At 38.0% G+C, this 24,868-nt stretch overlaps 1 protein-coding gene across 1 annotated transcript in view; it reads right to left on the reverse strand.

The window, feature by feature from the left end:
- Window positions 1–8,574: 8,574 nt before the first annotated feature.
- Window positions 8,575–24,868, reverse strand: part of LGSN (lengsin, lens protein with glutamine synthetase domain) — a 72,767-nt gene continuing 56,473 nt past the window's right edge. The window contains exons 2-5 of the mRNA XM_073905263.1: window positions 22,376–22,505; window positions 21,449–21,646; window positions 15,617–15,783; window positions 8,575–10,007 (exon numbers count right to left, since the gene is read on the reverse strand). Of these exons, the coding sequence (XP_073761364.1) occupies window positions 8,808–10,007; window positions 15,617–15,783; window positions 21,449–21,646; window positions 22,376–22,505 (1,695 nt within the window). The 3' untranslated portion in view covers window positions 8,575–8,807. The remainder of the gene's footprint in view (window positions 10,008–15,616; window positions 15,784–21,448; window positions 21,647–22,375; window positions 22,506–24,868) is intronic.

Below are 24,868 nucleotides of genomic sequence, written 5' to 3' on the forward strand. Positions count from 1 at the left end.
GAAAGAATAGTAGAGGACTGTTATGTAGATTTTTAGGCCAAAGGTCATGAGTTAAGCACTGGATACTGAGTTTGAGATGCTGGGGGGACATATGAATGGAAGTGCACTTTGGGAAATCAATTTGGCAGTCATCTGCTTGTAGATGGCAACTGAAGGGATGGGACTTACCATGGACACTCACTGGCTTTTCATGTCTTCCTGCAAGGATTCCCCCTTCTCTGTGCCCCACCCCCACATTGTAATAGAGAAAACCATCATGACTGTACACTGTCACTTCTCCCTTGCAAGCCACAATTAACTGCATGAGTGGGCACACTGGCCGAATGGAACCAGACAATTTGGAATCGGACCTGAAAAGTCCGGCTTCAAGCAGGTGCTTATTGAACATAAGAGATAAGAATTTGGTCTGTGGTGCCAGCAGCCCTTCTCCATTCTACAGAGAAAGAAACAGAGAGAGCCAGGCTATGACAAGAGAGAAAGCATCATGCTAGCATATAGAGAAACACAGGGATGAAAACAGAGACGTCCTGGTTTATCTGTAGTGCTTCGGTCCCTGATTAGACCCATTTCTGGGCCCTCGCTGCATCCAAGTTCTTATGGCCCATAAGGCAAGGCACACTTCTCCCTCTACCAGAAAAAAAACCCAAAACTTCTCCTTTATTTAATCAAGTTCAGTATGGTTCCCATTACTTCAAACCAAGAGTATTAATCAATAAAAAGTAAGACCAAAAATAGGTAAGATTTACAGGGACACATTTTAGAATGAGGAGGGGACTTTTAAGAGAGAAGAGAAGAATCCTGAGTAACAACCAACAATGAATATTAGACAGAAGACAGAAGTTCACAGGAGACTGAGAAGTGGGGAGAGAGAGAAGAAAACCTAGGGCCTCTTACAAGTCAAGAGAAAGCCATTTCAACAAAAAGGCAGAGGTCAGCTGTGTCAAATTCTACCTGCCTAGCAGTCTTGAAACATAAAGAAGGAGGCATGGCCAGTGGCTTTAACAAGAGGTCACTGTTGACCTTGGTGAGAACAGTTGAAGAAGATTGGTATGGACCTGTCAAGAGTAAATGACAACAGGAGGTGGAAAGAGCAAGGGTGGGGCACCTGGGTGGCTCAGTCGGTTTAAGCATCTGCCTTCACTTTGGGTCATGATCCCAGAGTCCCAGGATCGAGCCCGGCATAGGGCTCCCTGCTCAGCGGGGAGTCTGCTTCTCCTTCTGCCCTTCACCCCGCCTGCGCGTACTCGCTCTCTCTCTCTCTCTAATAAATTAAGAAAGTCTAAAAAAATAAAAAATAAAACAATTCAAAAAATAAATTTTTTAAAATAAAAAATAAATTAAAAAAAGAAAGAGCAAGGATGTGCAACCTAATCAAAAATTTGATTTAAAATCGGAGAGTAGGAAGGGTACTTGGGATTGATAACAGTTTCTCCCCCCTCTTGGGATGTGTGTGCATGTATTATACACATGGGAAATGGGTCAATGTGTTTAAAAATCTGATGGGAAAGAAACATCAAGAATGGGCCATACAGGAGATAGAACAGAGAAGGGGCAATTGGTAGCAGGAGGGCCTGAGAAGGCTGGAAGAGCAGGATCCTGAGAACATCTAAGAGACGCCTCTTGCATTAGGTGGCAAAGCAAAGGTGAAAGGCCGGTTCCCTATCAGGGAATAAAGGAAGGGGAAGAGCCCAACACAGCCGCTGTTTCTTCTCTCCTTCTTAACCACACTGTTTTCCTTCTTTGAGTCCTGGAGACATGGAGCCTGATAACCCTGCCCTCCTGGGGGTTGGGGGGGCGACGAGGTTGGAGTCAAGGACGTACAGACAAGACACAAACAGCCTTTTGTATTACTTGATCAATAGGATTCTCCTCTATGCTGTTTTGTTCTCTTCTGCAACATCTATCTGTCCTCAATTCATAGACATTTATAAATATGTCTGATTCTCTCAGTGAAGTTGAAAATTCTTTGTGAAAGAGAAACATGTGTTGTCCAGTTTTACACCTTCGTCTTCACTAATTCACGTGCAAATAGCTCTCAAAAATTTATCTGATAAGTTAAATAGAAATGCTGTTTAGGATCCAAGTCAATAACAATCTAAAAATCTAGCCATCTTTTCTCACTTCTGACACTAAAGTTTAATTGTAAAAAGGTGAGTTGGTGTATATGTTTTCTAGTGATCTCAGAAAGAAAACTAGCACTTTGTGGAATTTATTTAATTTATAGATGTTTTAGAGGCTTTTATAGGCTGATTCATTGAAATGAACCTCCAAATGAGTAACAAATTATAGCTAGGTTTTTATCATTCCTTTCATAGCTTATTAAATATTAAACATTTCTTCTTTAGTCCTTTTCAGAACTATTTATTCCAAATCCATTGCAGAGTCATCCAGAATTTTAAAAACCTGGATTAATTTCAGACATCACATACTGAAGCTAATGTTTCCATGGTTTCATATTTCTAATGGCTCTTGAATCTACCCTTCAGTGTCAGTAATATTATATCCTTCCAATGCTCTTTTCTTCTCTCCCCTGGCCCCAATATTGAGCCTGTACTTAATATCTGTTAACCTGAAGATATTCAAATGCAAGTCATATGATTGGAAATGCATTTCTGCTGTTAGTATTTCTAATACATTTTTTTTCAATTTCCATTCATTTAAGATCTGGTTACTTTCATGTTTAATACTAGCTTTCGTGATGAATTCTGAGCCAGTGATCCTGAATGTTTGATGGTACGCTGCCGCCCTCTAGCTTACTTTTGCAAAGTTCTCCACAATATAACAATTTACTCAGCAAACCCCTTTTATATGTCCAATTGACAGATAATCCATTCGTTTTCAATGAATCATACGTTGAAAGTTCTCTCTGTACAGCTATTAATTAAAGTTATACATTTCTTTCCTTTCCAGATAAGATTAAATTATCAGTTAATCAACTGATCAAATTATAAAAGAAAAAAAAGTCTTAAGAAAGAAAAAATGTTCTCATTGTGTGCCAGATTCTCCGCCAATTCTCTTTTCACCTTAATTTACACCTTTTCTCTTCAGGTAAGCTGACTGTTTTAAAAATCAATGTGCTTTCTTATCTTTTATTCCTTAAACAGCCAGAGAGAAGTATCAAATCTTCTATGCTCTCGGTGAATGCTGAACACTTGTCAAAGGATATTTCTGAAGATGGAACAGAATAATTTCAGTTCAAATTCCAAAGACTGTCAGAAACTTCAACTGGGTGTTTTTTATGTTCAAAAAATTATAAAACTATTTAAGGCTTGAACTTCTCTTCTTGTCTGCGAAAAGTTCTGAAATAGATGCTATTGTGACCTGATACTCCTTTGTGATGAGATCATCTGATCTGGGTAGAGGTATCTGCTATTTATTACCTGAACAATTCCACAGTTGGTTTGCTGGGATTTATTTGTCGTTGAACAAATTGACTAAAACTCAGTGCAATGACATTAAATTGAACCACATCTTAACAAAAAGGGAAGGTATGTTTATTTAAGTATCTACCTGCACTTTGGTGCCCCAAAGCCTTAAAATTGAAATATGATGTGCAGTTTAATTTTCAGTGTTGTTCTTGGCTGGAACTGTGTAGAGAATGACATCTGGGTATAGCATAGAGACCGTGATGCTCCAAGGATGGAAACCTGGGTCAGACTCTCGCTTCTGTCAACACTGAACTCCTGAGTGTTACCTCTCTTACACTTAACTAGTAAACTAAGGGCAAATATCCATTTGCCTTTAGTACAATAATTAAAAAGTCGTGATATGAGTCTCTACTTCCTACACTTAAAATAGTGACCATACCATGCTCGTGAAATTGTAGAAACCGTCAAATGAGGCAGTGAATGAGAGAGCACCAGCATTATGCATGCTCGATACAAGGATCCTAATAAAACTTTGTATAATCTAAATCTAATATAAACGTTAAATTGTTCCTACTCTTCGGATTTAGGAGCACTCTCTGCTTTTTATCCCTTTTCCCCTTATCAAGGTTTTCCCCTCATGTATTTTTTTTTTGGTCTTTTTGCAAATTCTAACTATTTTAAGCAGAAAATGAATTTATTAAGAGATATTAGGTAAGTCACAGAATCTTGGAAGGTCAGAAAAACAGGTTTAGAAGCTACGCTGACTTTTGCACAGAGACCCCAAGCCACTGTCACCGAGCAACTGTCCCACCAATGCCACCCCAGGATGCTACCACAGGGACTCTTGTCACTGCTGCCTCCTCAGATTTACCCAGAGTGGAGTCCATGAGGGTTGAATGATTGCATCATGGTTGGCAGAGTCTGCACCACGGCTGCAAGATAACCTGGAAAGCTGAGGTTCTAACTTCTACCTTGGACGACGACAGGAGACAAAAGGTGAGGAATTCTACAAACATAACAAAGTTACTGAAGGATTCAATGTGGCCAAAAAGCATGATCACTCCACTCTGCTCTCTGTTTTTTATGATCCCCATCAAGCTGATCAAATTGTTCACTCAAGAGTTCCTAGAAATAGAGAAGCTGAAGGAGTTCATCTAATGGCAGAAATTTCAGGGCTAATAACAAACCACAAATCATAGATTCTCTCAGCTGTCCCCATTTCTCCTTTTCACTCTCTCTGGGCATGAGAATATGTGTGACAGTATTATACTATACAAGCACAGAAATGTATTATGCCTACACTATATACAAATTGATTGATTGGCTGATTGATTGATTTAACATGTATTGAATTCCAGAACATCAGCAAGGAATAAGAAATGTAAACACAAATAATAATAAGATCTGTGCCCTTCATTCTTGGAACTCACATCCTACTTAGGAAATCCGTCCTATAAACTGCCAACTATAGGCAACCTGAGAAACACTTTGACAGAAGATGTAGGGCATTGTGCACATATGTAATGAGTGGAGACACTTGGAGTAGGAAACCTAAGATTAAAGGTACTGTCCAATAATACCTATATTGCAAACATATTGGCAAGTCTATTTTGTTAAACAGGAGACTGGAGACCTGTCAATAAACTGTTCTACATTGCTGATAAGTTCAGACCTTCCTGTGCACTTTCAATTTTTATTCATATTAAAGTTTTCAGATTTTTCATTGCCTTCAAATCATCATTTCAAGCTTCGTTATTATTCAGACTCTGTAAAATGAAATTTTAGATCATAAAGTGTCCTTGAAAATAGAAACTTCTTACTATGATACTAATGTTTTAGTTTCTAATCTTAAAACATTATAGTTTTTAATTTACATTTCTTATGTATACTCATTTAATAACCAACTTTAAATTCAGTAATCACATTTTCCCCTAAGCTTTGATTAGAACAATTATAGTAAATGAAAATAAGAAAGTAATTTCCGTAAAGAGATTCATAAAGCATCCTTTTCAAACCATAAAGCAGCCTTCCAAATAGTTTTTTTCAGCATTAGGTCTACCAAAAAAAAAAAAAAATGATTCTGTTCTGCTGAAGATAAACAGATCCAAAATGCTTTCACTGTCTGCTCATCTTCTTTTTCTGGGTCTAGCCTGGTATGAAGGCTTAGCACACAAAATGTGCCCAATAAATGCTGTTGAGTGAGTATCTGGCCCTCTTGCCAAAACTAAAAAGGTAGAAGCATCAGCAGAGAGTCCCCTTAGAGGTGCGCCTGGGTGGCTCAGATGGTTAAGTGTCTGCCTTTGGCTCAGGTCATGAGGGGTCACGGGGTCCTGGGATCAAGCCCTGTGTCAGGATTCCTGCTCAGCAGGGAGTTTGCTTCTCCCTCGTCCCCCCTCAACCCCCCCACCCCCGGCCACTCTTGCTCTCTCGTTCTCTCTCTCTCAAATGAATAAATAAAAAATCTTTAAAAGAAAAAAAAAAAGTCCCCTCTGAAATAAAAAACTTGGGAACAGATAAAAGAAATAGAAAAGAAACAGATAATTGAATTTTTTACACCTACCCCATTTTTCTTTAGCCCTAAACTTTATTCTTGGCCCATGTTTACTTTGGGTTTACCTTACAAAGCAAGAATATACATCAGCAGACACCTAAGGGAAATCTCAATGAAGATGGCCACACCAACCTACTGATTGGTAACACATGGCTGAATATTTTCTGTCAGCTCACTGTGGTACAATTAACATTGAAGATATTATTCCTAGTTACATAATTCCCTCACACCGCCATCCTGAATATTATGTTTCTTTAAGTTATGCTAATATGATGTAAGGGGGGGAGGCTACAAACAACTTGATTAGCAGAATTTTTATAACATCTCTTATCTATTGTGGAAAAGCCAAGCCAAAGCACTAGCCATGTTTCATGAAGGCCCATGGACGACCAAGGTGTCTACACAGCTCTGTTAGGGTGGGGAACAGTACAGTTTTTTTACATGTGTGGATCCCTCTAATTCAGATTCTCCTCTCAAAAAGCAGAAAGACTGAGGGGCACCTGGGTGGCTCAGTCAGTTAAGTGACTGACTCTTGATTTCGGCTCAGGTCATGATCTCAAGGTCCTGAGATCGAGCCCCGCATCTTCGGGCTCCATACGCAGCAGGAGCCTGCTTAAGATTCTCTCTCTCCCTCTCCCTCTGCCCCTCCCTCCTGCTCAACAGTGCATATTTGCTCCGTCTCTCTCAAAAAGGAAAAAAAAGTGGAAAGATTGAGGAAGTGGTCTTTCACTGTTTATTCTGTCTTTATTCTTTCATCCCCAAACTCCTCAAATGTTTCCCCACACACATACATACACATACAACCAGACACATGCACTCATGCACACACACACACACACACACACAGTCACATTCACAAGTAGGAAGGTAAGTTTTGTCACAGTAACAAAGACAAAAATTACTGTGCCTTAAAAGAGAGAGTTTATTTCTCTCCCCGGTAAAAATCTGAATGTAGGCAAATCTGCTTTGTGAAGCCGAGCTTCCTCCTTGTTACTCCATCTTGCCTGGGCTCCATTCCCAAGGGCATTACTCTAGCCACAACACCTGCAGGTTAGCCAAATGGAAGGGCAAAGGCAGAAGGATAGAGAAAGGGCAGGAAACAAAGGATCTGTCCTTTAAAGAAGTTTCCCAGAGCTTCCATACAACACTTCTACTTACAGCTCTTTGGCCTGAATCTAATAACACAGCCACACTCAGCCACGGTGGGAACTCAGAATTGTGATTTTTATTTTCCATAGTCTGTTCCCAACTGACACATTTAGGTGTTATTCCTGAGAACAGAGGGAGAATGGATATTGGCAAATAACTAGCGAGCTGCCATGGGTTTGGTTCTTCCCAAGTATCCTTCCCATGACAGAATGAGTGGGATTTCATTCTCAGATGGTTCAGGGCAAATTCCTTTCCTTCTCCACCCACATTGCACTATCTTTTCGTCTACCTTTTAATCCACCAAGAACATTATTCTTATGTATCCAGACACACTTCTGCTCAGAGGAGCAAAGAGGGGAGCAATTAGTGAAGGACAGATGACTTTTACTATTTAAGCTACTGGGTACTACGAATTTGAAAAGGAGGATCTGAGCCAAATCTAATCCCCTGCTTTTGTGTTTGCTATCTAAATTGAGACCACTGTCAGTTTTAATTGAACATAAAATCTCCTGTTTAATCCTAAGCAGGAGAATAGGGTTTTCGTTTGCTAGTCAGTGGATTTTGGATTTCTTCCCCAAAGAAGCTAAACTTTAGTGATAGTTACAACATTATCTCATTCAAATGAAGGTCTGGAACATTTAATATTTTCCAGAACATATCAACGTCTGTGGGCAGCAGAACCAGTCATTTAAATACAAATTTAAGCTGCAAACATAGCCCTGGTTATGTAGACAGTTGTTCTCACACTTCACAAAGCACTACAGGTGTCTTTGAAATCGTAGCTTTGAAGAACAGAACAGAGCATGAAGAACCCTCCCATCCCCAAGCACACACCCATTCCACCTGTGTTTTACATCTGGGGTTCTATATGAGATATTGTTTAAAGAAAAATTTTCATGACTTTCAAATATTTGACCTCATTGTTCCCAGCCAAATTTTATTTCTTATGGATTTGTTTCTTGTGGACATAATGTCCTTGAAATTCCTAGGATTTTCAGGAGCTAGTAAAGAAGGGTACAAAGAAGGGATATAATGTGAAAGCTTCTGCTAACTTGTCATCACGACATATTTTTGAAAACTTATTTAACTTATTTAGAAAGATCACAATGATGCTGGCAAAATTTGCTCCACAAAGCAGAGCTTCCACCTTGTTACTCCATCTTGTGTGAGCTCCATTCCCAAGAGTGTTCCCTTAGCCACATTCCCAGCAGGTTAGCCCATGGGAAAGGTAATGGCAGAAGGATGGGGAAAGGGCAGGAAACAGAGTGTCTGTCCTCTGTATGTCTAGATTAGTGAGATTGTATTAGTAAGCATTTTTGTCTCCCTGGCAGTCACAACATATGTGCATAATTGAAATTCTTTTTTCTTTAGTCATTTACACTTTGCTTTGTAATCTTAAGGCTTTTTTTTTTTATTGTGTGAATGTACCTGTTGCCTGAAATAACTGAATATTTCTATCTAGGTCAACATACACAGAGGAAATGATGACTGACTGACAAGACCTGGGAAATTTGCATATTACAGCTGCACCACAACTTTATTGTTTGTTTCTACTATCAGAATCCTCTTGGCAGTCCCACTTCATCTGTCAAATATTCCATGGGGACAAAGAAGAGCGAAAGCCTATGTAGTCCTTTTGTTGTTAATTATAAAAATTCAATCTTTTCTTCCTGGGAGATCAGCTACTTAAAAAACAAAAAAAAAAACACATCTCCAAAAGAATAGTTAAGGGTTCTAGTCTAAATAAAATATTCTAAGAATTTATTTCTCTCAGCATCTGTTTCTTCATTTTCCAACTCATATTTTTTCATGGCAACAAAATAGCGAATAAAAGTTTCCCCCAGGGCCTGTCTCAGACACTGATCTTCCTCCAGGGCCACAAGAGCGTCTTCCAGTTTCAAAGGGATCTCGGAAGATTTGGCCTGATAGAAGTCTGTGCTGCCATCCGGACCAGCCAGGACACCATCACTGCTTTGAAGTCCATCCAAGCCTGCAGCAACAGTCGCCGCCAGCACCAAGTATGGATTTGCAGTCGCTGAGCCCAGTTTATTTTCTATCCGGGTGCCTTTCTCACCATGACACTTGATATTAAAAGCACAGCTGTTATCATTGTATCCCCATGTTGTAGGCACACTCTCCTTGAGGTCTTTACTCTCCTTGGAATAACGCTTTCGGCAGCTAACAGCGGGAGCCATCAGGCAGCTGAGGGCAGCAGAGTGCTTCAAGAGCCCTGCCAACCATTTTTTCCCAGTGATCGTGAGCTCCTCAACTCCAGAATTGATGCAGAACATATTTTTCTTCCCCCCAACATCCCAGAGACTGTGAGACAAAATTCCTGAATTGCAGAATCCAGTCTCGATGAAAAAGCTGGCGATGTAATTATATTTCCTCGCAACTTCTTTGACACCTGTTCTGAGGGTGAACGCATTATCAGCCGCATTGATGCCAAATTCGGGCAAAAAACAGATTTCCATCTGACCCGGCCTGGTAGAGGAGGAAAAACTCTCGACATTGGCTCCAGTGTGATACAAGCCATCAACGAGTTCCTGGATGAAAGGCTGGTCGTGATTATTTAGCAATGTTGAAGCAGGAAAAGAGATGGTCTTTGAATTGATAATTTCGGGCACAGCAAAAATGCAAAAATCATAGATGAAGGCAGAGAGCAGGGAAAAGCCAGAGTCCTGCAGCTGGCTCAGCTGGCTCTTGGCAATGTACCGTGGGGAAGTCAAAAGAGGCTCCCCAGTCACAGTGAACGTGTCGCATATCACTCTGGCAGTTCTTTCAGCCCACGGCAAGACCCGGAAGGTTGAGAGCTCGGGCATCAGGACGATGTCACTATTAAAACATGTTGCCCTTATGTGATCCACTTCCTCGTCCTTAGGATTCGGTATCAGTTCAAGATAACCTCGGGGCATGCAAACGCCGTGGATCACTTTTTCCTAAAGAAATTGAAGGACAGAGTAGTCAGGTTTTGACACTTGAAAGCAAACGAAAGGTGGGGGGAGGGGACACATTGCTAATGAGGGGAAAAAAAGTCTTTAACACATGTTGGTTAACACTAGCTTAATATCAAATAAATTTTAAATATTTTATTTTTTTAAGATGTATTTATTTATTTGAGAAAGAGAGACAGGCAGAGAGACTGTGGAGGGTGGGGCAGAAGGAGAGGGAAAGAGAGAATCCTTGAGCAGACTCCCTGCTGAGCATGGAGCCCTCACGCAAGCTTGATCCCAGGGCCCTGAGACATGACCTGAGCCGAAATCAAGAGTTGGCCGCTTACCAGACTGAGCCAGCCAGGGGCCCCCAAATTTAAAATATTTTAAAATAAACCCCTGAGTTACTGTTATAAACAACTCTTAATATGTTTAGCTTTCAAGGCTTTATATGCTTTGGGGTCTGAAAATAGCAGTCATAAATAAAAGGTTCAATGATAAAGAAAATGTCTTTATAGCAAATGACAAAAGTAAAGCCTTGTGAAACTACTTGAAATGATCATAACCTAGTCCTTTTTAAAGTACTTTTTATTTTATGGCATAGTTGCTAATATCTCAGATAAGGTTTTATTTTAGCTTATTCTATTGTAATCCCTATCTTTAACTGAGAATCCTCAGCCTTTCCCAGAGACCTGACGGTGGTAAGTCCTACCACACACAGGACAGTCATCCTAACGAGGAGCCTGGTCTGCTGACAGCTGCAATCCTCTCTGCATCCACTTTTACAACCTACTCAGAATGAATACATCATAACCTCCCAATTCCAGAAACTTTGCCTGTGAGTGTGGACCTATATCTCCAAAGCTATAGTTCCAAAACGTGATACCGCCTTCAGGACAGCCACGAACTGGGTGTCACCAAATCTGACTTCTAGGCCTAACTCTTTCATCCAGCACTTGTGCAAAGTTAGGCAAATCACTGGACAAAGTGCATCGGCTTCCAGGTCTGTGAAACAAAAGTGTTAGACTAGAAGGTTGCTAAGGCACTTTCTAGTCATAGACCTCTTAGGGTCAGTGGATTTGGTCATTTATTTAACTTTTGCTATATGCCAGACAACAGGGACATGATGAGGTTATAAAGTTGAGCAGATACGTAAAACAGTTTCTAGAAACTGTGTCATAGCAATATAATAAGGCTTTGTGGGTTGAAGTTTACATTAATAGTAGGGGAATTGCTAGCTATAAGGTTTGGTTCCCATGATGTCAGTGTGTATCATGAGGTTAATAAAACATACTAACATTCTGTAAGCCAAATTGTTTCTTCTATTACCTCCAATCCCAAAGAGCATAGCTCCCAAAGAGGGGCTGATGCTAACAGAGACCACACTGGTCACTCTTCTCCTTTGACTGTAAGCCATTGCCTCCCTCACTTGCCACCACCTATCCGTATACTTTCAAATGCCATTTGACTTGACTGATCCAAATCTGCTTTTGCTGGTAGTAAAGTTGAGAAAGTCAAGCACTCTTCAGTACCCGCTTAAATTTTTCAATTCCCTCAAGGACCTGTATACACACACACACACACACACACACACACACACACACACACAGAGGCATTGTGGAATTTTTGAGTACTTTAGTATGAAATCCTTTCATGTGAATTTTTACTATAAGAAATAATGTTATTTCCCTACTTTTCAATTTTTTAGTTTGAAAATCTGTATGTTAGCTCTGTATACTCCTGAAATGAAGGGTAATGTATTTTATTTGTGAGACTTCCAAGAGTTCCTGCAATTGAAATCTGTGTTTGTATTCACCTGGTTGTGAACAATAGGGAACAACTTGTTACCATTTCATTCTGCTAGGCCTTCACAAATTTAAAGAATAGGAAAAAGTCACACTTCATTCTTCAGACTATTCAATCTCTATTTTTCTGAGCACTCTTTTTTAACACTGTCATTTTCTTTCTTCTTTCTTGGACATTCTGAATTCAAACGACTCTTAATTAGTGGTGAGAAATACATAAATGTACATAAACATGTCTTGCTCATGACAACAAATTATCTTAAAGTGTGTTTATAAATATAAAGCACTAGGACAACTTCATACTCTAATATAGATCACCAGGGATTCAATAAAAACTCTTGTAAAATAGCTCAAATCTCTATGATAAGGGAAATTTGGACCACAGTAAAAGCCGCCAAAGAATTAGTTATAAATTCTATTGCAATATATCATGTTTTGATTAGATCAAAGATAAAAAGAATCCACATTATCTGCATGTAATTTAAATGTAAAAAACTAGTCTTTTGCTAGAACAGAGACAGTGTAAGTTAGTTGTAAGATTTAATCAGCTAATGTTTGTAAATTTAGCACAGTTCCAGGCACATGATAAGTTTTCTTTACAAAGTAGATACCATCATCATCAGAGTTTCCCCATTTGGCCTTTTCCAATTATATAACAGTCTTTTCCTCTATTCTTAGTAGGTGGCTTATTTTTTAAAAATCAGTATTGTTTCTTTAGTAAGGAAGAATGCTTAGCTCAAATAAAGAATAAAAAGAAATATACAAGCTGAGCTGGGTGAGCCTAGCTGGCTCAGTCGGTAGATCATGCAACTCTTGATCTTGGGATTGTGGATTTGAGCCACACATTGGCTGTAGAGATTACTTAAAAATAAAATTAAAAAAAAAAAAAAGCTGAGCTGGAGGCTGTAGGTGCAGTAAAAAAGGGAAAAGAAGGAGGAGGAGCAGGGAAGGAGGAGATTGGAACTGCAAGTGAAGAATCACAGCTGGACATCCCAGATCTGCCTCTAATTGCCTGTATAATTTTAAGAAAGCTTTCTTTAACTTTTCTGGGCCTGATTTCACTCATCTATAAATGAACCATATGGATTATATTACCTCCTATATCCCCCTTCACGGTCTAACTATAATTTTTAAATTGACATTTTATTTTCCACAAATAGAAAAAGGTTTAAAAATTACTTTTCACTAAGTTATAGGCAAATTTAAATCATGGACTCTACTCTTCGTTTAATGAGTTCCCCACACAGAATTGTATTTATATCAGACACATGTTGTTTATATTGTTTTGCACAGCTGAACTTATTTTTTATGTCCATTTGCAATAAATTTTCCAAAATGAATTAATTTTAAATGACAAATACTCATGATGTAAATATTCACTATTACTTATACCTTCACAAGTTCCAAAATGAACTTAAAGTGTTTTGTTAAAAAATAAATAGATACTATGTCATCATTAAATAAGAATAAAACAATGACTAGGTAATGGAATGAGAAAGTGAGTTTGTATTAGCAAACTAAGGTTAAAAATAAAATACAGCAATTGAGAGGAAGTATGATAAGTTATATTAAAATTCTTATAATAGACAAACATTTTCCCTGTGTAAACTCCAGAAGAAAAAAATTGACTCTAATATATTGGACATTGAATGAGATCATGGAAAGTATTTTCAATAGTATTAAAAAAAATGCAGACATTTTCTTTTTATGTCAATTATATCAATCCCCAGCAAGTGCCTAGGGAGCATATTAAATTATATTTTCATAAAAGAATTTCTTTAAGGAACTAGAATAATGCTCTAAATATGTAGCTTTTGAGATGCCATTAGTGGAATAAATGATTAGGATTTGACAAAAACTGAATAGCAAAGTTTTATATTGAGGTCTCTGGCAAGTGCCTGAAGTGCCAGTTGTGTTTTCTTACTGATTGAAAGAAATTCAGATAAATTAGATTGTCGGCCTGTTCACAGTAAATTTCACGTTTTCTTATCAAAATTAACCAACATGTATTCTTGCCTGGATGAAGAGAAAACAATGTCTGCAGGCAGGTCTAAAGGATTTCTTAAGAGACAAATTTGGGGGGATTTGTTTCTTTTTTTCTTCATTATTATTATTAAGTATAGTTGACATACAATGTTATATCAGTTTCAGGTGTACAATATAGTGATTCGACAACTGTACACATTACGCTGTGCTCACCAAGATAAGTGTAGTCACCATCTATCACCATACAATGTTATTACAATATTATTGACTATATTCCTTTTGCTATACTCTTTGTCCCCATGACTTACTTATAACTGGAAGTTTTGTACCTCCTAATTGCCTTCACCTATTTCACCCATCCCCTACCCCCTACCCTCTAGAAACTATCAGTTTGTTCTTTGCATTCATGAGTCTGTTTCAGTTTGTTTGTTCATTTGTTCTGTTAGATTACACATGTAAGTGAAATCATATAGTATTTGTCTTTCTCTGCCTGACTTATTTCACGTAACCTAATACCCTCTAGCTCCATCCATGTTGTCACAAATGGCAAGATCTCATCCTTTTTATGGCTGAGAAATATTCCACTGTATATATATACCACATCTTCTTCAGCTATTCATTTATCAGTGGACACTTGGGCTGCTTCCATATCTTAGCTATTGTAAATAATGCTGCCATAAACATAGGGGTGCATATATCTTTCCAAATTGATGTTTTCATTTCTGAAGGGTAAATACCCAGTAATAGAATTACTGGATGGTATGGGTATTTCTACTTTTAATTTTTTGAGGAACCTCCATACTGTGATTTTCCATGGTGCTTACCCCAATACCAATTTACATTCCCATCAACAGTACACAAGGCTTCCCTTTTCTCCACATCCTTGCCAACACTTATTTCTTGTCTTTTTGATACCAGCCATTCTGACTGGAGTGAGGTGAGATCTCATTGTCATTTTGATTTGCATTTCCCTGATGATGAGTGAAGTTGAGCATTTTTAAGAAATAAATTTGAACCTGTTGGAATTCTTTTAAAAAGTATTTTTGAAGATGCCCAGTTCATCCCAACATAAAGCAAATGAGAAAATTACAGTTGGATACTAAAGTGATAAAAGTAAGATATACCTTAAAAATAAACTTAGAGGTTGCTTAACTTTGGAACTTTCATATATAATACTAACAGATGTCCCTTCCTTCTAAGAAATGTTTCAGTGACACAATAAATCCTTCCTTAAAACAAATACATGACATAAACTGAAAAAAATCTCAGAAAGTCTCAAAACATATCCAAAAACACAATATTTCTTGATATCACTATTTTCAAGAACTTAATGATATTTATTAAGTCATCCAACAACAATAGGGTATTTTCTTATCAGAATTAGAAGCTGAAATGGATATGCTTTTTATCTAGCAAATTCTTTCTATTTAATCTTTTTTTTCATTTTATATTTGCTCTTGGGTCTTCTGTTGCAATTTTCTCATGTCAAACAAAATATAATCTCCATAACTGCAGTAAGAGAGAAAAGATAATTCTATGGAGGGAAATTATTCAAGGCTGAAAGTCTAAAATTACCAGTCTTAATTAGTTTTGTATTTCTGTTGGGTAAAAGAATTACTATTTGGGCCCTGAAAGTATATGTTCAGCTCCTTATGGAGCAATAATGTGTTTGGGGAGGGACAAGGGAAAAAAACAAAATAAATTATTGGTTTCAGCTTGAATTACTGTATAGATTACAAGAAAATAAGAAAGAGTTGTAAGGACCATTTGCTTGCTCATGGTCATGAAATTACATTCAATCATAACTCTACCTGTAAAACTCACTTGGAAAAACTGCGCAGGGATACTCTTAGATCTGGACACACCATGGAGGTCTGTTGCTTCAAATCGCACAAACTGAAGGTGATTTTTGGACATCTCTTGTTTAATGTGCTTCATTCTAGAGGAGAGATAAGGTGTGGTCGGAATTTGAGTGCCGTCCCTGGTGTTATCTGTAGAATAGAAGATGGCCCTAAGTCATTAGATCATGATGAACTGAAAAACAAACGGAGGCTGCAGAGTAGTGACTTAGGCATCATGAGTGTTATCCAAATCATCATATACTCATGTCATTGACCTACAGCTGGAGATCTTACCTTTCTTATCTGCTTTTATACCATATTCCCAAGAACGTGGTCTCTAAACAGCCTAAGAGATTGTTTAGCACTTGGGGCTAAGGGTAAATTAACATTATTTGAATAAGCATAGAGCAATATCATATGTAAGTACTTAACGGAAAATGCCTTTGCTTGTGGGAGTTAGGATAGGTTTGCATGACTTGATAGATTAGGCACCATACAAGTATGTATCCAGAAGACTATCATCAAAAAGCCTGAGCTTCTTGAACTAACAGGTAATACCTAAATTAAAAGTTCCTGTATGATTAAAGGCAAAATTGTTTGGTTTTTGTTTATCTTCTGCAGATTTGCATTTTTTGTTTTTTGTTTTGTTTGCCAAAAAGGCTTTATAATGGCATCTGAATCTAAAACATCTACATGTCTCTGTCAAATTTAAACCTTAATATCGGTATAAATGAGCAAATAAAATTGTTTTTCAAGGATGAGAGGTCAAGAGATGAAAAGTCTAGACTGATTACTCAGTTTTTAAAACCAGAAACCTAAATGTATATATTTAAGATAGACTGCAAATTCTAAAACTTCAGAGCTAGAAGAGAGTTTGGCCATAAATCACCTAATCCAGCGGACTTGCTGGCTTGAGTCCTAGAGAGGTACTATGAGGTTGTCCAAATCACTCTCAGTTCTTTGCCAAAACTGAAGCTACAAACCAGACCTCTTAACTCCCAGTGGGTGACTCATTACCATAAAATGAATGAATATATCCAAAGCATACAAAAAGGTCAGGCATGTAGTACCTATCACGAATGTTAGCTACCGTCCAAACTTTCAGAAGAGATAGCAAACCGTAGAGATTCAACACAAACACTGACACCATCTGCCTCCCTCAAAATCCTGCCTGTGCCCTAGACACTTTCTTACTTCTCTGAGCCTGGGCTTTCCCATTGATACAATATTATCCACTTCATAGGCTTGTTGTGATGATTAAGCAAGTTATTCAAGAGTTCCTGGCAGACATTAAGCACCATATAAGTGCTTCTTAAACACATAAAGTGAACACAATTACTCTAACCCTGGTAATGGTATCATGATCATGTCTGAATCTGAATACCCATCAATCTGTCACATCACCGATGTTGAGTACCTATAATTTTAAAGTGATACCTGAATATCATTTTTTGAGATATAATTGGCTTTAAAAAAAAGCACAAAGATTGACAGTTTAAAAACACAAATTAAGTAGTTTTTAAGTACATGAAGCATGAGGAAAACAAATTACTGGTTTCACCTATACAAATATATTAGAGATAATGTCCTGTCACTGATACATTTGGCTGCTCTGAGACTCCTGAGGCTTTATAACTATCTTCCATTTAACACAAACAATTAATCTGTAGGAATTATAATGTTTCATGCTAAATTAGCAGTTGCTGTCTTCCCAACCTATCCTGAAGAATTGGGTGTTCTGCCCAAGTTGAACAATTCTCCTTACAGAAAATAAAATTTATAGGCATTTTAAAATATGGAAAATTTCAGATGAGCAGTATTCTAAAAATAATATGGAATTATATACAAGCTATAAATATTTTAAAAACATAAAAAACATAAAAAAATCAGTAGGCATCTCTCCTACTAAAGGAGCAAAGTCATGGGCTCACCAGTAATATGATCACAGATAATCATATTAGTTCTTTGCCTTATCTGTATCTTCTAATGTTTCTACAATAAATATGCATTTTTTAAAATAAAAAAAATATGCATCCACTCACGATAGGTTGTTTAGTGACCATGTACTATTTATATTGGACATATCTCTAGGAAGAAGTCAGAAAAAGCCCTGCCCCCATAGGGCTTTTATTACTGAATAGGGGAACTATAGACAATACATATGCCATCGAATGCAAAGGCAGAATACTTTGCCATGGTTAAAAGTGCTGAAAATAAATAAACATAATCGCCTGGAGTATTAATTCTATGAGACTTGATCACAACGTAGACAAGTCTAACCCCTGATTCGCTTGAAGATCGCCAAGTTGCACTATGGCTGGACAGTAAGTACATGTATTAGTTTGCTAGAGCTGCCATAACAAATACCACAGACCAGGTGGCTTACACAGAAATTTATCTTCTTACAGTGCCAGAAGTCTAAGGTCAAAGTGTCAACAGTGTTGGTGTCTTCTGAGAGCCTCTCTCGTTGGCTTGTAACATGATCTTCCCTCTCCTTGTGTGTGTTCTAATCTTCTCTTCATACAACAACACCAGTCACGTTGGACTAGGGCCCACCCTATAGACCTCATTTAACATTAATTACTTCTTTTAATACCCTATCTCCACATACAGCCACCATGTGAGGGATGAGGGGCTAGGACTCCAGCCCCCTGTGAATTTGGGGGAGATACAATTCAGCCCATAATAGTATATCATCCCATTTCCGTTTTCTTCAGAGTCCTCATCACCACCCACTGTATTGTAGAATCACGTGCTTACTTTCTTCCTTCCCCACTTGCATATCAGTTCCAGGAGAAAAGGGGTTCAGCTTTACTTGTGGCTATATTCCCAGTACCTGCCGCCGTACAAGCATAACATAGAGGCTCAATGACTATTCTTTTAAGAACGGGATGTGTGAGCAAATTAATTAATTAATACACCCTGGGTGATTTGACCTTGTCTAATTAACAAGTAGAAATTGGCATCACATATTTCAGTAAGTATCTTAAGCATCATTTTATTCATTTGAAAGTTTAATTCTTTCATCAAATATGAGAACTCTATCCCATCTAATTTAATTTTCAAAGAATCAACTAATCTTACTGAATCATTGTCTGAATTTCTTTTCTTCAACTAAATCATACTTGTTAGTTACAATTAAACCTTTTGGTCAGACCTTCCCAGGTGCACATGATAAATAGCAGGCAGATAATTGCTAGTTCGGGGACTCATTTGTTTTTCTTACAGTATGGTTCCTGGGAGGTGTTCTCCTTTCCCATCCCTTCAGAGGACTAATAAATTAAATCAATCTACTTTTACAGAGGAAGTTTTCCTGCTGTGAGTGTTTAGGGGGAAAAAATAAGAAAACACTAAAAACTAAAAATAAGAAAACACTAAAAACTAAAATAAAACCTCAAAGCTCTATAGCAACTAGAAGGCCTTGGAGAAATGTTGTCTGTGTGTGACAAGCCATGGTCACTTATCAAAGGCAGATTGAATAGACATTTGAGCTTTCAGAAATACCAACTCAAAAAGGGAAAAGTGCATTCAAGAGTACATAAAACAAGGGTCACAAACTGCAGAAGAACCAATGTGGCCAGCAGATGTCTTCTTACTCATTGTCCCAGTGTTTGGAAACTTTTAAAATAGTCAACACCCACATATCTGAAAATTTCGTACAAAAATCTTGAGTTCAAGCTTCTCTTGAAGAAACTAAATTTGGTAACGCTGGGTGGTCATTTCTCCATAGCAGCCACTGGCTAGAGCTCTGAGGTGGCCTGAAATGGGGCATATATCCTCCAATCCAGGACTGGCAAATGTTTTCTATAAAGGGCCAGATAGTAAATATTTGGAGCTTTGTAAGCCATATGGTATCTGCTGCAACTTCTCAACTGTGCCATTGTAACACAAAAGCAGTCATAGACAATACATAAACTTTATTTACCAAAAATGGCCAGCAGGCTGAATTTGGCCTGTGGGCCACAGTTTGTCAAACTCTGTGCTAGTTTCTCACAAGCCAGCCTCATTGACCGTTTCCTTACACCAGCCCATCTCAGTCATTTGTATTATTTACTTGGCCCCTGTGGCATTTGGATTGATAGTGCCTGATGCTAGGCTGTCAGTGCTCATCCTCATTTCACGGAGAAATTCACGAAGCCAATGCACAGAGAAATGCAGAGATGAGAGATGCTCTGATAGCTAGAACTGCCCACAAAGAAGTTCACGTCCTAAATCCTGAAACCTGCAGACTATGTTAAACTGCAGACCCAAAAGGACTTTGCAAATGCAAGTAAAGCTATAAACCTTAAAATAAGGATATTGTCTTGGTTTATCCAGAGTTCTTAAAAGCAGTGAACTTCCTCCAGCTGTAAGCAGAGAAGAGGTGTGGAAGAAGGAGAATTTCGAGAGGCTCCAAACATAAATATTTGAGGAATTGTTTTGGTCCTGAGACACCGGACCAGAGAGAGGCTTCCAGGAGCTATGGGCCACCCCAGTGGACAGTCGGCAAGGAAACAGATACCTCAATCCTATAACCCCAAGGAACTGGGTTCTCCCGACAATCTGAACGCACTCCCTAGAATCTCTGGATAAGAATCCAGATGGCCAAGACCTTGATTGACTTCAACCTTGCAAAATCTGAACAAAGAAACCGGAGGAGACAGCCCAGACTTCTGGCACATAGAACTAAAAGATAATGAACTGTGTTCTTTTAAGTTACTAAGTTTGTGGTAATTCATTATGCTGGCAAGAGAAAATGAATACGTATGGAATCCTGACAGCATTCACTTCCAGGCTTTAGTTCTTCCTTAGGCCCTGTGAGTCATAAAGAATTTAACCTTGCCAAAGGAGACCTCTTTACCCTTGGCTCCTGGAGGATAATCTGGAATGTCCTGCATGACGAGAGTGTCTTTGTGGCCTCCGAGACTTCTGGGCCACATTAGAAAATCTAATAATGTCATTTATCCTGGGAGCTTTGAGTCATGTGCTATCAGCTTGACTCCCAGAGAAGCTGGAGACTGAGGTCAGCCACATGAAGCCCCACTATGGAGCCTCCCAAAAAATTCTGGACACCAAGTCTCAGGTGAGCTTCCCATGGTTGTCAAAATTCCATGCATATTTTCACATATCATTACTGAAAGAGTGGTGCTGTCCGTGACTCCACTGGGAGAAGACAAATGGAAGCTCCATGCTTAGAACTTTCCTGCACTCTCCCGACACTGGGTCTCTTCCCTTGGCTGATTTTCATCTGTATTCTTTCACGGTAATAAACCATAACCTTGAATATTATAGCTCTCAGTGAGTTCTGTGAATCCTTATAGCAAATTATCAAAACTAGGGTTAGTCTTGGGGAATTCCCTAACTGGCAATTGGTGTCAGTAGTGAGGGTAGTCTAGTGGACAGTGGCCTTCTAACTTCATACCCTGCTCTATTTCTGCCTTTCCAAACCTTGTTTGTTCAACCCTGTCTTCACGTATTCCCTTATGGAATAAATACCTCATTTTAACTAGTTTCCACTTAACTTGGATCCCAAAGATTTTTAACCAATACGCTGATAGGCCAAAATAGTTATATCACCATTGATAAGCCAGAAGCTTAGAATAAGAAAATTCACTTTTAGAAAAGACCAGAAAGATCATCCATTGCAACTCCTCCATTTTCTAGATGAGCAGCCTAGTGGTTAAAGAAAACTATAAAGTCTTTTATAAATGATAGGTGTATAAATTCTTCTGACTCCCAGACTAACATTCTTCAGTCAATGCCACATTATCTTTAATTCAAATACAAATTTGGGATTGGTGGCTAGAATCATGTCAGTTTGTTTCAGAATCCTTACCAGTATGGTTGGAGTTTGTGTTAAGTTCACGACAAGGAGCGCTGGCTGATGTTCGGAGGGGTGATGGTTTTATCACTATTGTCTGATTCTCAGAGTCCTTGTCATCTTGTTGCAGATGAGAGTCTGCCGAGCCAGGTCCCACAACTGGTTTGCTCACATCCCCCAACTTGTGGCACACCATTTGGTTTCTGATCCTTTCTTTAATAAAGAAAGAAAAAAAAATGTTAAAAAATACTGCTTTTGTTTTCAACTGTCTTTTAACATGATATGGAGAGGAATCTTTGAGAAAATAATTTATTCCCAGGCAATGACATACCAAATGAAGGGCAATGAGAATGGCCTGCCCTGGGTGTGGGCCATAAAGGGGTATGTTGTCCATAGAAAACTTAAACTCTGATTGCTTCTTACTGTTACTATGCGCTGGCCATTCCTACTGCCCCTGCCTTGGAACACCACTGTTCCTGGACTGAGTCTCTTGTTGTTTGATTAACTCCTAGTTCTAGCACTGTTTCAGATCTACTGAGTCTAGTTGGAATTCCAGCAAGTGATATGAAAACTTGTTCCACATCTTTACTGTTGTCTCCCAAATCCTTAGTAATGATCTTTACACTTGGTCTGAGAGAAGAAATAGGCTTCCCTTCTTACATATATGTTCCTTCTGTTGTGTTCTTTCTTTTTTCCCTCACTACCATCCTGGTTCTGCTCCTTTTCAATTCTGAATATTTTGATTGGTTAATTTTATATATTTACATTAAACCCTTACATTTGCTATCTTTTGTGTTGCCTGTGTAGAAATAAATTTTAGTTCTTTTTTTTTTTTTTTTTTGCTTCTCCCTTAGATGAAAAGGAAAAGTTTTATGAAAAGGAGAACCAAATAGAGATTGTCACTGACATCATATTCCTGAGGGATCAAAGTAGCTAAGATACCTTTTGAGTTGGATATATCCATTTCTCCGACTTCAGTTGAGAAAACATGTTGTTTTGTGACTTTCTTTCTTGTTCTTCTTAATTTACTCATCCTGCTGGCTTCAGTCTCATTACCTTCATCTCTCGTATCCTGTAATAATTCATAGACAAAAAGCCAAATAACAGATCTTGGATGCAACTAAATTTGGTTGTCAAGAAAGTATGACAATTGGAGAGCTAAGTTTTCAAGTGAATATAAGAGACTTTGATAATGAGGTAAATTTTGTCACTTCCACATGCTCTTGAATAATTCAAAATTAAGAAACCCAATATTCTGCTTACAGTCAGGATATTCTGCGCCCCTTTTATATGTGGTATGGGAGTGTCATTAAATAAATTAAGATCTTGTCCAACGAGTGAAGATTTCTATCTTTATTTTTTACTCTGGGATATTTTATATTATCCATTCCCAAAAATATTTTACCAAACCCAATTCAGCTTCAATGTCCTCTTTTTATGATTTCCATCTTTTTTAGAATCTCTAACCTTTTGACCAAAAGTACAGGTACCTGAAGAATTTAATTTTATTCTTTTTTCTTACCCTCATCCTTATTGCATCAATATTTACTTTACTTCAAAAAAGCAGTTGCATTCACAAAATACTATTTTTTTGTATGTGTAAAACAAGTGTTATACTCAAACAGTTTTATAGCTTGGGAAAATCTAAAAAATATTTTAAAACAAAATAACCTAACTTGTACAATCTAGTTCTAATCCTTGACAGAATTCCCTGATAAACCTGCCAAGGACTACTCCCAGCAAGGAGCTGGGCAGTGAAGCAGGGGCCGAGGGGTGAAGAGCTCAGGCATCTTTGCACCAAGAGGGGGCAGAATCACCCCTGACGTCCCAGGACATAAAAGCTGACATCGATATTTTTATGTTTTTTACGAACCCTCATTATAGTTTGAAGGGAGAAGAAAGGGGAAGAGGCAGGGTGAAAAACTATAGTCTAACATTTTGAGCTATTGTCTTTTTGAAGAGCAGATTCTGAAAGGCCCCAAATCTTGGAGCAACTTCTAAATACGTGTCCAGAGTGGTTGCTGGGAACAGCTGTACCCATTTGTCAATACCAATTCGGCCTCCAAAAGCTAAAAGAAGAAAAAATAATTTAACTTGTATTTATATGTAATTATGACACATTGTTATTATTGTTACTATGTTTAAAAAGATATATTTTGTAAGATAAAATCTTTTTTGTCATTTTAAAATTTCACATCTTAGAAAATTGTGTTCCTTTTTACTCCAGATAATTTTGTATTTGGATGATGTGATACTTATTGTGAGATACAGTAGTTTATTTTTTTCTAGCAGTTTATTATTTTATTTAAATATTTTTCCAATACACTCCTGATAGAATTCTGACAGTGATATACTAGCCTTATTGTACATATGCACCATTTCTAAAATTACATTGCCAGAAATACACATTATGTAGTTGCATTTTTGATAAGTGTTTTTATAAATACATGACCCTAGCTTTATTAAGAAGTCTTGTTTAGGGGTACCTGGGTGGCACAGTCAGTTAAGACTCTGACTCTTGGTTTCAGCTTGGGTCTCATGGGTCCTGAGACCGAGCCCAGCTTTGGGCTCAGCGGGGAGTCTGCTTGAAGATTCTCTCCCTCTGCCCCTCCCCCTGCTTGCACGCACTCGCGCACTCTCTCTCAGATAAATAAATAAATCTTTAAAAAAAAAAAAGGATATGTTAAATAAAAGAAGAAGAAGAAGATAGCAGGAGGGGAAGAATGAAGCGGGGGAAATCAGAGGGGGACACTAACCATGAGAGACGATGGACTCTGAAAAACAAACTGTTCTAGAGGGGAGGGGGATGGGGGGGGGGGTTTAGCCTGGTGATGGGTATTAAAGAGGGCACGTTCTGCATGGAGCACTGGGTGTTATAAGCAAACAATGAATCATGGAACACTGCATCAAAAACTAATGATGTAATGTATGGTGATTAACATAACAATAAAAAATAAAAAAAACTAATGATGTAGTGTATGGTGATTAACATAACATAATAATAAAAAAACAAAAAACAAAAAAAAGGAGAAATCTTGTTTAGAAATGAAATACTTGGTCAGGTATATAAATACGAAAGGATATTGAACAGACTAACATTTGTGTTCATTCTACCCATTAGGGATCCCCTTACATACAGATTAAAGGAATCAAATAAGATAGACTTTAAGATTTCTTTCAGCTTTAAACTCTAACCTACAATTGAATAACAATGTGCTAAAACTGAGCACTTTGTCAGGCACATTTCTCAGCATAACCCTCAGGTAATAGAATCTCCTTTTTACAAATGAAAAAAGTGAGACCCATAATAACTTGCCCAAGACCACAATAGTGAATGAGAGATGCAGGTTACAAACAGGTCTTCCAATTTCCAAAATGCCATTCTACTTCTTAAATGCCAGAAATTTGAGTTTAGAGAAAGTTCATTTTAATAAC

The sequence above is a fragment of the Callorhinus ursinus genome, unplaced genomic scaffold, assembly GCF_003265705.2.
Source record: "Callorhinus ursinus isolate GAN/ISIS: 27379988/994484 unplaced genomic scaffold, GSC_fseal_2.0 scaffold22, whole genome shotgun sequence".
Taxonomy (NCBI): Eukaryota; Metazoa; Chordata; class Mammalia; order Carnivora; family Otariidae; genus Callorhinus; species Callorhinus ursinus.